General features: G+C 58.5%; 1 protein-coding gene across 1 annotated transcript; it reads right to left on the minus strand.

Annotated features, from left to right (window-relative positions):
- Window positions 1-889: 889 nt before the first annotated feature.
- On the minus strand, window positions 890-12,326 carry DUSP14 (dual specificity phosphatase 14). Its single transcript, XM_058854588.1, has 3 exons — window positions 12,167-12,326; window positions 3,605-3,701; window positions 890-2,288 (listed from the first exon to the last, which is right to left on the minus strand). The coding sequence occupies exon 3, from the start codon at window positions 2,168-2,170 to the stop codon at window positions 1,574-1,576; it is 597 nt and encodes a 198-aa protein (XP_058710571.1). The 5' UTR covers window positions 2,171-2,288; window positions 3,605-3,701; window positions 12,167-12,326; the 3' UTR covers window positions 890-1,573.
- Window positions 12,327-12,569: the final 243 nt, after the last annotated feature.

Genomic DNA, 12,569 nt, shown 5'->3' on the forward strand with positions numbered 1-12,569 from the left:
CTGGCTGAAGTTTAACTCCTGATAAATCAGGGACATGAGTCTCCTGTGTCTGCCTGCCACTGGAACTGGGATCCAGCCATGGAACCCGAGCTGGGAGCAGCTGATGGCAAACCTCACCTTTATTTCAGTGGGGCCAAACTCATCTGGAAAAGCAGGAGAGAAGATCCTTCAGCCAGAATTGTTTAAAGTTACTGCTGGGCCTTAGGCTGCTGCTGGAGCTCCATTAGCGCCGTTTGGAACAGGAAACCAACACATGTTCTGGTTTAATCTTTATTGATTTTTTTTTTTATTTTTTTTACAAGTATAGAATCTCATTTAAATCAGACAGTGATCGCAGCAATCTGCCTGCTCCTCCTCCAGAGGCAACAGAAGCTCTGGTGCCTTCTCAGGAGCGGGGCTCTCCAGGGCTCACACTCCAAGGAACCAGTCCCTGCCCCTGGAGCCACGGGAAGGCTTCTCCCAGGGAAGGGCTGGGGCTGGAGTCGCTCCTGGCACGCTCCGAGCGAGGCCAGGCCTCTGTCACCCTCGCTGGGGACAGAGAGGAGCAGCCCTGGAATGCAGCATAACCTTGAGGACGGGATGGAGAGAGGCAGGAATGGGCTAAGGCAGGGCCCGAGCAGAGCCGGAGCTGAGGAACAGCGGATTCAGCCTCTCCCCAGGGGCTGGGCCGGCTGCTGGAATGTGGCACTCACAGCCCAGCCCCAGCAGGGGCCACCACACATCCTGAGCATCTCTTGGGCAGCCCAGCAGCTTCAGCCCTCTCGCTTCTGGCTTGAGCCACGTCTGGACAAGATCTGTCAACTTTCCACCCACAAAACACACCAGCATGTTCCAGTAGTTGAAGCGTGTTCCAGGACTATTGCCCTGGCATGGAATGAGTGAAAAAGGATCTCATATTTATTTGATTTGAATTGCTTGATTTTTATTTTACTCGTGGCTGACACGGACTGATTCACTTTTTTTTCCGGTTATTTTTTCCCTTTTTTTCCCTAACTTTGAATATGATTAAGAGCTGACTAAAGATCTCAAACACTATATACTGAGAGTCACTACGGATGTTAAAGAAAACATCAGCACTAGCACCACAGCCCCTGTATTCCTGCCTCCCTGGTGCTTGGAAAACCTGCTGCTGTGGAGCAGGGCCTCGCTAGTGCTGCTCCTGAGCCACTACAGGGTTTTGCAAGGAAGCAAACAAGCTATGACAAAATATCCAGGCTACTACCGCGGCACAAAGCGCACTTGGGTCATCAACTCTGCCCAATGCCTCTTGGGCCCTTCCTTGGAGGATCCTAATAAACTGACTAAAAAAAGAAAAAAAAGACGGAGGCTTTATGGAAGGAATAAACTTATAATGAGACCTGGTCTTGCTAAATCAGAGATGCAGATGGGAAATCCCCATAGAGAAAAATGCTTCGAAGGGAATCGTTGGCCTTGCAGGTTAGTGAGGTGAGAGTTGAGGTTCTGCTGTATGCTAAAGAACCAAAGTTGGCTGTAGAAGGAGAAGGGAACGTCTCCAGTCTGGTCGACTCGGAACAGCGCGTCCCTTCTGTTGTGCTTCCCGTCTGCAGTCCCTTTAAATTCCCCAGTAAGGCATCAGGGGTCTCCTCTCTCTCTCGTAAACGTCTGGGATGATGCCATAGGGTGTCTGTACCATTTTAACCGTGGTCTTCCCAAAGAGCTTCCTCTCGTAGTCTATCAGCTGCCTCCAGAAGCCCACGTTGGGCCGGATCACGGGGCGCCGTGACTTGACCCAGTTGTAGGCCTCGAAGAGGGAGACCTTGTGGTACTTCATGAGGAAGGCGATGCAGAGCGTGGCCGACCTGCTGACGCCGGCGGCGCAGTGCACCAGCGTGGCCCCGTGCTTCCGCGCCACGCTGTGGATCTTGTCGGCCACGCTGTCGAAGTAGAGGGAGATGGGGGCGTTGGGCATGTCAGCCAAAGGCACTTTCACGTACTCAAACTGGGGCCAGTTGAAGTTGGGGATCTCGATGGTGGCGTTGATGATGCAGGTGATGCCCCGGGACAGCAGCAGGTGGCGGTTGGAGGCGACGCTGCCCCGGCTCAGGTACAGTGAGGGGGTGATCTGGGCGATGCCCCCCAGGGCGCCTTCGGAGAGCATTCGCGGAGCCATCAGAGTTCTCGGCAGGGAGTTGTGGCTTCTGGAGGTCATGGAGGATCTTGGCACTCAGGCTTCCATTATGGGAAGAGAGCCAACGGGACCTTCAGCCAAGGGAGGGATTGTCTGGCCTGGTGGTGGCAGGACAGCGAGAGCTGCCACTGCTAAGTCACTGCAAAACACAAGCGAGGCCACGTGAGCGGGGAGCTGTCCCTGAGCTGTGTCTGTGCGAGGGAGCAGGAAAGCCCAGCTCGCCCTGCTGTGGCCTGGCAAAGCTCTGTGAGGAATGTGGGGCTGGTTTCACACTGCTCATTACCACTGTCCCCCAGGCACTGCCTGGACAGATAGCAACAAAAAATTCTTTCAGCCTAATTAGCTCCAATTACTCGCCAAGGGTTTACCTGTGGGCCCTGACAGCATCTCACCCAGACCAACATGTGGAAGACGAGCTACACCTTTTCCATGCTTAAACACAGCAGCTTCACAGCTGGCCACAGTTCAAAGGGAAGGTGAGCAACAGCAGATGCCAGCAATTTCCAGCACGCTGCCCTCTCCCCAGTGCCACCCTTCTCCTTTTTTAGGTGTAGGAAAGGCCCCGCCAAAGCACATAAACAGAGGAAAGTCGCTCATTAGGAAAGGCGGTGAGTCACATCCATCCCCATCAGTCATCGGCTCTCATGGAGGCAGGGGAAGTGTGGAAAGAGTGACCTGGTTATGTCAGAAGCTGAGAGTAAAACCCAGAGCAGAGGCCGGGACAGGGGAGGCTCTTGTCCTGCTTTAATGCCTGACTAATGCTTGGCAGAGACACGTGCTGCAGAGGCCTGGGAGGGTCCCTGCTCTGACTCCCCCTGCTCCTTTGGGGCACCTCCAAAGCCAGGGGAGAAGCTGCAGGCAAGGGGATGAGCCCTGGAATATCAATAATTTGCCAGTCTGTGCATTCTCCCTTTGGGGAAGGGCCATGGGAAAGGCTCCAGTCCCTGCCCAGGCACCTCTGAGCCCACCCTGGTGGCACTGGCAGAGCTGAGGGGACTTGGGGGATGCTCAGGGCCTTGGGGAGAGGGATCTGTCCCTCCAGCAATTCTTAATTGTGTTAAGAGGGTCCTTTAAAGGGCTGTGGCTCCCCCAGCCCTCAGCTGTCTGCCCTCATGTCACGCTCTGGGAAGCACCAGCAGGTCCCAGCAGTGGCTGGTGGTGCTGCCAGTGGATTTTTGGCTCTGTGGTACAGAAACTTAATGAGCATAACGTGGCCTCTTCCGTGGCCCTTCCCTGCTGGCTGCTCCTGAAGCTGTGGACCCAAAGCTGCAGAAGTTCCTGCCCCAACAAAGTTTTTGCTGCAGCTATGAGTGCTCAGCTTCCCCAAACTGCAGTCACCCAGCTGGAGCAGCAAGGAAAGGTGTGTATTTTTCAAAGGAATAAAATTCTTTGAGCAGGGGAAATCCCTACTCTCAAACAGCTCTTGCTGACAATGCAAAGGATTTGGGCACTTACGCTTGGTAACAAAGTCCTGCTGTAAATCACGGAGTGGCACCCGGGTGCTCTGGGCTGCTGGGGCTGGGATGGCTCATAGAGTGTGTCCAACGATGAGCTGGGGAAAGAAAAGAGCATGGATTTTATTGGGATCTGGCTGGACTCTCATTAGGTGGGTGTCCAAGAACTGGGATGGAAGACCACGGCTTCCCCACAGAGAGACTCGGGGTGGCACTTGCTGCCAACACCGTAATGTCACCAATTCCTGCCAACACAGCACTCAAAGTCCCGGTGAGCCCAGAGGAATCTCAGGCTGGCACAGAAGTCATGGCTCAAAAAAAATTAAGTCATTTAAGTAATTAATTTGCTTTGATGTCTCCTTTAGCATCCACCCAGGCCCAGAGAGCTGGGGCAGGTCTGTGTCCTTCTGATAGTGCCCAAAGCCACCCTCTGAGGACCCCCTGTTCCCTGTCCCTGTGAGTGGGAAGCAGCAGAGCTGATGCCAGAGCCACAGCACCCTACTCCCAAAAAGCTGAGGATGGGGCCAAGGTGCCCTTCTTTTCCCACCAGCCCCCAGAGTGGAGGCGAATCACCTGGGAAACGCTGCTGGACCCTGGCAGAGCGAGAGCAGCACCCGCCCCAAACCAGCTCTGAGCAAGGCAGAGCCTCCCCAGAGCACTCCTGAGGCAGTTTGGGAAGGGCTCTGCTGCTTTCCATAAAGTGGTTCCTGTTTGCAGGCAGGAACTTATCCAGGGATTTGCATGTGACAGGCTGGGCTCGCTCTGCAAACATGGGCTGCCACGCCAGCGGTAAACACCTGCTCATCCCATCCCATCCCATCCCATCCCATCCCATCCCATCCCATCCCATCCCATCCCATCCCATCCCATCCCATCCCATCCCATCCCATCCCAGGGACACCTTCCCCTGTCCCAGGCTGCTCCAAGCCCTGTCCAGCCTGGCCTTGGACACCTCCAGGGATCCAGGGGCAGCCACAGCTGCTCCGTCCAACCCAGTACCACCGACATCCCCGGGGCTCGGAGTGGCCGACACAGCTCCCACAGCTCGATCCAGAGCAGCTCTCAGCCAGAAGCACGGAATATTTTGGAGAGCAGCTCATTACCGAAGTGAGAGCTAAGGCTGCTGTGATGGGCAGCGCTGGATGCCGTCCCTGCCGTCCCTGCCGTGCAGCGCTGGCAACGGGAGCTGGCGGGGATGGCACGGCGCTGCCTCGGGCATGTGACAGAGCCCCGGCAGCTGCCGCCGTGCGGGGAGCCGGGGATGGAACGGGCCTCGTCTGCTTTCGGCTGAGATCGGGAGCTCCCCCAGGCTCGCGGGTGTGAGGCTTCATCTGTGCCCAGGGCTGCACCCCTGCGTCCCCCCTGCCCGGCCCAGAGTCCCGTTTCGCTCCCGTGCAAGTCCCTTTGCCTGTCCCGGCACAGCCGCGTTACCCCACCGCTCCCCGCTGTAATCCAACACTGCTGCTCTTCACGCAGCCATTCCCGTCATTGTGCTGGGGCAGAGAAAGGGAACGGCAATGAAAAGCCTCTTCCCAGCCCTTGCTGAGGGCAGAAAAAAAAGAAAATTGCTGAAGATGGAACAAAGCACGCACAGAGGCTGGCGTGGCTGTGCCTGGGAAGGCCGATGGCACAAGAGGCTCCTGGCAGGGCACAGGGAGGGGCACCGGCTGCGCCTTCAGCCTCTGCACCGCCAGGTACAGCCAGGGCACACCGCCCCATGTGAAATAAAAACCCCACCTCTTCTCCCACTGCTCCTTGGCTGGGGTTTCTGAGTGCTGGTGTGGGCTGGGGAGTCACAGCAGCCCAAAGCCGGGGTGCTGGAGCCTGTCCTAGGGCTGGATCCAGAACGGTCCCTAAAGAGCCCTGGAAGTGCCTTCATGCCTTCCAAAGGAGCTGGGATGTCACTGGGGCTTCCTGCAAAGGGCTGACATTCCACGAGGGTTCAGATGGTCCTTCGGGAGAAGACTGGCTGGCAGTGGGCCGGTAGCAACCAGGTGTCCCTGCCATCACATCCTCCTTTTTGTGAGCTGACTCCAGTTAATGAAGTAATTAATCCTGTAGCAGCCCCGACCCACAGTAAATCCTTTTCCAGACTGTGCCTTGGTCTTGCCCATGCACAGAGCCCAGACTCCCATGGGGAGGGCTGGGACACCAGGGTGGCAGTGGGACCCTGGGGTGCCAGGGGGTCCTTGGGGTGCCGGGGGGGCAGGACTGGAGCGGCCTCCTCCCTCCCTGGCAGACTGGTGGGTTCTACTATTTCCCTCCTCTGCATAATCAGGGGTGGGGGAAGCCAGTGGCTAATTACAGCCTGGAGAACACTCTGCTTTTCAAAGCCTCCAGGTCCTTTCCCAGCACTCCTGGCCAGCACCATCCTCAGGTTTATAGCGAGGGGACACTTCTCCAGCACCCATCCAGCCTGGATCTCATCCTGCACCCACTGGCTCCCCGCAGCTCTCAGGTGGGTCCTGCTGTACCTCCAGGCTGAGCTTCGTGGCTCCCCTGTCTCAGGAGGAGGAGCAGGTGCCTCGCCCAGGGTAGCTGCTCCCATGGAAGGCTGGCTGTAACCCACATGGGCTGCATCTCCTGGCCCTGAGCAGCTCCTTTCTAGGTAAGAGGATTTCCAAAGCAATGCAGCAATCCCGATGCCGTGGTTGGTGTTTTGGTGGTGCAGCCCCTTGGAAAGGTTGCTGCCGGCAACGCTTGTGGCTCTGCTCTTCCAAATCTTGCAACAGCTGGAGTTTGTTTCTCTTGCTTTCATTCCTGGGAACGCAGTCCTGTTAACAAAGACTGAAATTCCCATGGGAACGCACTGCTGGTTCCTGGACCTCCTGAGAAAGACTTGAAAACACCTCTGGAAGCTCAAATGACAAACAGGGTGAGTTTGTGAGTTAAATACTGTGATCTTCAGGACAGGAGGGAGAACTGGTTGGGCTCTAGACAATGAGTTGGCAAGTCTGAGCTTCTGCCTTCTTATTCTGCTGCTGCTGGGTGGTTTGCTCTGATTTTTAAGGGTTTTTTTGTTTGTTTGTTTTTTAACACAGCTCCTCTGTCTTGAGTGCAGAGGCTGTGGCTTGTCCCTGAGGGACCTGAGTTTCTGTCGGGTTGTGTGGCAGTAACACAAGCATAGGGCTGGTACCTGGCCAGGTGAGAGCTGCCCCAGGCCTCTCTCCCTCTGGACTGTGGGTTTAGTGCACAGTGGGCCCTGCTCTGCTCATGGAGCAGAGACACCAAAGCCCCGGGTTTAATTCCCAGATCATCATCTGGGATTCGAAGCAGGTTTGTGGGCTGGGTGTGCAAAATGTCAGTACCGAGGCAAGGCTTCTCCCCCCTCCCAGGAGAGGAAAAGTTATTCATTTTGGAGATGACAAATGCTCTCTAATCCTGCAGTAAAGAGAAGAGTCAATATCACAGGCACTGAATGAACGAGCCTGCTCAGGGCTCTTCCCAGCCAGGCTGAACAGCAAATTGCTTCAGAAATGGTCCTGGAGAGTGGCATTTCAAATAAATTTCAGCAGAGAGCACAAACTGCAGCCATTCTTGGGTCAGGGCTTGCTTGTGCTGAGTCCAAGGGAGCCCAAAGCAGAGCTGGGAGGGGAGAGGATGTGTGGGAGCCGCCGGTTCCTCTTGCCAGCTCTCCTGCAGCCCTTTGCTCTGCTGGGGCTCTCCTGCCTTTGGTTGTGCTCCCAGAGCCATTTCAGGCTCCTCTCGCGTGAGTCCTCACGATGGAAAGGTTGAGTGGTTCGGGTTTGGAATGGGAAGGAAGGAAGGAGAGCAGTGGGGGTGATCTGGGCCGAGCCACAGGATGCTACAACCAACCCCAGAATGATTCTGCTGGCAGCCTGTGCTGGCCTCTCCGAGCAGGATGGGAGCTGTCAGATGTTAAATCAAGATAATAATCTGTCTGCCCGGAGCTCTGAGCAGGCCTGGCTGCTTGTGCAGCTCCCAGCACAGCCGGGTCCCCACGCTTGCCAGAACACACCAGGAACTTCCCAGAGGATCCACAAAAAGGGGAATCGTGCCCAAAACGCACAACAAGACACCCTGCAAACAGTCTGGGGCTCTCCTGGGAAGCTCAATGACCCCAGATCAAGCAGTTTAGTTCCTGCCTCCCCCTGTGCCTGGAATCCAGGCTGCTCCCAGCACTGAGGCAGCTCCCCGGGCTGCAGGCAATCCCTCAGGAGCCTGTCCCAGCTGCTGCCTTCAGAGGGGTGACAGCTGCCACTCCTGTGTCACTGCCCGTGTCCCTCCCACTGGCACCACTACGGTGCCCAGTGCTCTGCATGAGGCCAGGGCTGGGCAAGGCTCACCCGCTGCCTCCTGCCTGTGGTGAGGATGAGGATGAGCTGCCCTCGCCCCACAGCCAGGCTCTGATCCCACACGGCAGCACTGAGCCTCAGGCTGGCACCAGGCTGAGGGGGGGTGACCCTAATCCAGCCCAGGGTGCCCAACTGAGCAGTGTCCGAGTGTTCTGCCAGCCAAAGGCTCGCTCCCTGATGGCCATTCTCCCAGCAGGAAAAATGGGAGGTGAGGATTTTGCAAGGATCCATCTGAGGATGGCCCCATGGGCAGGGTCCCAGGCTGCCAGGCTCGGCTGCCTCTTGATTCCCACTGGCACCAACTCCTGTGACAGCAGAGCTGCCCACGGCCACGCTCAGCTCCCTGTCACCCTGTGATCCCTGCCCCACTGTGATCCTGCCATGCAGCCACCCCCTCCACAGTGGGAGCAGGCACTGCTCCCTCTCTAGCTGGATCCTGCCAGCCAAACCTCTGGCCACAGGGAGAGCTCCCGGCCACTGGCACGGAGCGAGACGGGCAGCGGGCGCAACCTGGAGCGCGCTGGTATTTATAAATCCTTGCTCTGCTCTGAGGACAAGCCTCCCTCGGCAAGCAGCGAGAGGATTTGATGCAAGGAAAACAAACCATCTTTCTTTTAAACGCCACGTCTGTGCTTTCAGAGCCACGGGCTCTGCACGCCACGCTCTGTGTGCTGCTCACTGGGAGAGCGCAGTGGGGGCACGGGGCTCCCCCAGCACGGAGCCACCTGAATCCTGCTTAAAAACTCCTGGTAGGTGCATGAAATGCTTTAAAAGCCAGAACCGAGCTCTGAGGAGGCACAGACAGGATCCAACAGTTGTGTGCAGCATCGGTTCCCCACTCGGCTGAGCACTGAGGGCTGTTTTCCAGCCCCGAGTGGAGATACCGCCTCTTCTGGAGCACCACAGATTTTTCCAGCGCCAGCTGATGGCATCTGGATTGCAGGTGGAGTTTAGGAAAGCTCCATCCCCTGCTCCCTGTGTCCAAGTGTGACCCCGGGGGATGTGGATGGAGAGCAGAGGGGCACATTCAGGGAGCAGACCCACGGCTGGCTCCGGCTGCCAGGGTGCTGCAAGATGGAGCCTTGTTTTTTCCAGAGCCGTGCCCTGCGCAGTCACAGCTGACAGGAGGGACACAATCTCTTCCCTGTTAGCAGAACAAAACACAGGGACCTGGTGTGTTTGCTGGTGTGTGACCCCTCCGGGCCCAGGGCTGTGCCTGCTGCCTGTGGGGCTCTGCCCCAGCCCACCCCAGAGCCCATAAAATTGAAGGCAGCTGCAAATTCACTGCAACGTGTCCTGGAAATGGTCTGGTGCCTCCATGCTGGCCTCAGCCAGGCCTTTTCCAGGGGCAGTGCCAACTGGTGCATGCTCTCAGCTGCCTGGCTTCTCAGAGGGTCTCAAAGCTGGCATCCTGAAGAACACGATGGTGACACATTCCCCTCTGGAGGAATTCCCAGCAGGCAGGGGCTGCCCACGCTTTCCCCACGCTTCCCAAGGCTGGGCAGGGGCTGGCTGGACAAGGGTGGGAGCAGCAGGACGTGCCTGCAGCAGCTGTAAGGAATGAGGTCACCTCTGAGCACATCCGTGGGGTTGTGCAGGGTAACAGGAGGAGAGACCAATTTTAATCAGTTAGGGGAAAATGAAGTTTACATGTGAAGCTTCCCCAGTGAGCAGCACCGGGCCAGCGCCCCTTGGCTCCCAGGAGACCACTCTGGCTGCTCCAGGCTGGGGGAATTCCCTTTTTCAGGGATGCTGTGCAAATTCACACTTCCTCCATGAAGAACTCCTGCCCCCGAAGGGAGGGAGCTGCACCTCCCCACACACACAAACTGCCGGGTGGGATGGTGAAAATAAATGAGAATTAATTCACATTAGCCTGGGAACCGTGACCCACCTGGCCTTGGGGTGACTGTGGCAGCACCTGTTGATCCTTCCTGCTGGGAACCCCAAACCTGCCCAATTATGATGTTTTTATACTATTTTTAAAGCAGGGGAGTAGCTGTGTGAGCAGAGCCCACGCGCTGCCTGCTCTACAGGCACCCCGGGAAGGGTGGGCAGTGCCTTTGCCTCCCAGTTCCTGGCTTTATTCCCAAGCATCCAGGGAGCTGGGGCTCCTGTTCAGAGATTCCTCAGCTATTTCCAAATCCCAGAGCCCTCTCTGCTAGATGTTCCCCTCATGTTATGGCTGCTCAGAGCGTCCTTTTCCAAGTGATAAACAGGGGGTGTGTGTGCTGAGGGTTGTGCACCTGGAGAGGAGGGGCTGGGAGAAGCTCCCGTGCCTGGTTTGAGGTGTTACCCCTCCCTTCCAGGGAAAACCACCCTGGAATGAAAGTCCTGCAGTGGTGGCAGGAAGCTTGGAAGGCTTCTCAGGTGAACACCCTTTAGAAGCTGGCTCTAGTGGGGTCAGCGTGTGGTGCCCCCAGGCCCCACTGCCCTGCCCAGGTGCCTTTTCCCCACTCCTCATTCCCAGGCTCTTCCTGCATGCCCAGGCGTGCAGGTGGTTGGTTCCCTGGGACAAAGCTGGTTCTGGCTCCCAGAGCTGAGACCTGAGACTTTTTAGTGCCGGCTCTGCATCCCTTTCCTCCCTCCCTCCCATGGAGCCTGGCTCAGGCAGCAGATTTCCCCCCACACCCTACACGTTTCTAGCACTAGAGCAGCATGAGCTCTCCGGCTTTCCAGCTCCGAGATTCCAGCTGGGATCAGGTATTGAATTAAGCTGTGCAAATTTCCATCTTGCCCTGACCAAAGACGAAGCAGTGCCACTGCCTAAGCAGACCCCACAGCACAGCAAGGGCTCGGATGAAATCCCTGGGATTTCACCTTTGTTCCTGGAGGAAACCGGGATGTCTGTGTGCCTGTCCAGGACCCAGGTGAGCCCTTGGGGGCAGGAAGGACAGGCAGAGCTGCACATTCACACCTTCCAGGCATAAATCGATGAAAACCTGCTGCATTACTGCTCCCCTGACGTTCACCAGGGTCACGTCAGCCAAGTCGTGGCATCAGATCTCTCTGCCAGCGGGGAACAGCACGTGTTCCCCCAAATCAGGGATCCTTCCTTCTCATTCCTTGGGAACCAGAGCGCCACAGAGCCCGTCCCAGCCACCGGGAACACAGCAAACACCAAGGTTTACAGCGAGGCCTGGGGGAGGAATCCACTCCCTGCCAGAGCAGGGGCAGCTGATCCGGTGTATCATAAGGGAAAACAGTGTTTTGTCAGCGCTAATCCTCCACCATTCCTGAGGCAGGGGCACCAGGGATAAACTGAACTTGCAACATGATATTAGGGCATCTGCCAGCACTCAAACCTCCTGAATAAAAGGCTCATTTGCTGCCCAGTCGAACAGGTTATAATCCTGCCCCATCTCCCTACAGCCAAATGCCACTCATTGATTACTGGTGTTGCTCAAAGCAGCTGCTCCGGAGCTGAGTCAAGGGCCGTGCACGCCACCGGGCTGGCTGTGAGGCCGGGCAGCTGCAGGACCCGCCGGGGTCTGGGGCACCAGGGTGCCCTGGGAGTGGGGGTGTGGAGGGCAGGAGCCACGGATGGGTGCTGAGCTGGGGTGTGGAGGGCAGGAGCCAGAGATGGGTGCTGAGCTGGGGTGTGGAGGGCAGGAGCCACGGATGGGTGCTCCACTCCAGCAGGCTGATGGCAGGAGCCTGGGAGGGCTGCAAGGGCAGGACCCAAGGATGGGTGCCCACAGCAGGGACGCAAGGGCAGGATCCAGGGAAGAGCGCTGACCTGGGGGTGTCGAGGGCAGGAGCCAGAGATGGGTGCTGAGCCAGGAATGGGTGCCGACGGCAGGATTCAGGGATGGAACCCTGTTACAGCACAGCCCGTGGTGGGGCTGTCTCCACGTCGAAGAACCCCCTGAGCTGTGCCCGTGGCTGCTCTGGTGCAGCTCGGAGGTGCCCCCCGCTCTCCCGCCGGGCTCAGCCGGGCTTTGAGCAGCGGCCACCGCGTTCTTTGCGCGCTCCTCCGGGCACCCCCGGCAGCGCCGCCGCTGCCCTGTCCCGCAGCGGAGCCGCATCCGCCGGGCACGGAGCCGCTGTCCCACGGCACAGCCCCGGCACCCTGAGCCCGCCGGGGATCGCAACCTCCCCGCGGCCCGTCCCGTCCGCCGGGGGCCCCTCCGGAGGGCACCGTACGCGAACGGGGCGGGCTGGGAGCGGCAAGCACAGCGGGGATCGGCGGGGCCCCCCCAGCCCGAGCGCCCCGGTTCCCCCCGCCCGGCCCTGCCCGTCCCTACCATGGCTCCCGGGCGGCGGCTCCGCGCTCCCTCGCGGCCGTGACGGCGGCGGCCCGGGACTTTTATCGTGCTCGGTCGGCTCCGTCTCGGCGGTGCCACCTGACCGCGGCTGCCGGGGCCACCCCCGCCCGCAGAGCCGCCGTTACCAGGCTACGGGGGGCGGCCCGGCCCGGCCCCCGGGCGGGGGCTCCGGGAGACCGGCCCCGCTTAAAGGCGCCGCCGCCGCCAGGCCCGCGCTGCCTGTGGGAGCGGGAGCTGCTGTGGGGATAAGGGGGCCCTGTGGGGACAGCCCGGGCTCTGTGGGGACAGCCCTGGCTCTGTGGGGATGGGAACAAGTGGGATCCCAGTGGGCACATGGCGGGGTCGCTGTGGGGATAGGACCGTGTGTGGGGACATGCGGGAG

This window comes from Poecile atricapillus, chromosome 21, assembly GCF_030490865.1.
Source record: "Poecile atricapillus isolate bPoeAtr1 chromosome 21, bPoeAtr1.hap1, whole genome shotgun sequence".
Taxonomy (NCBI): Eukaryota; Metazoa; Chordata; class Aves; order Passeriformes; family Paridae; genus Poecile; species Poecile atricapillus.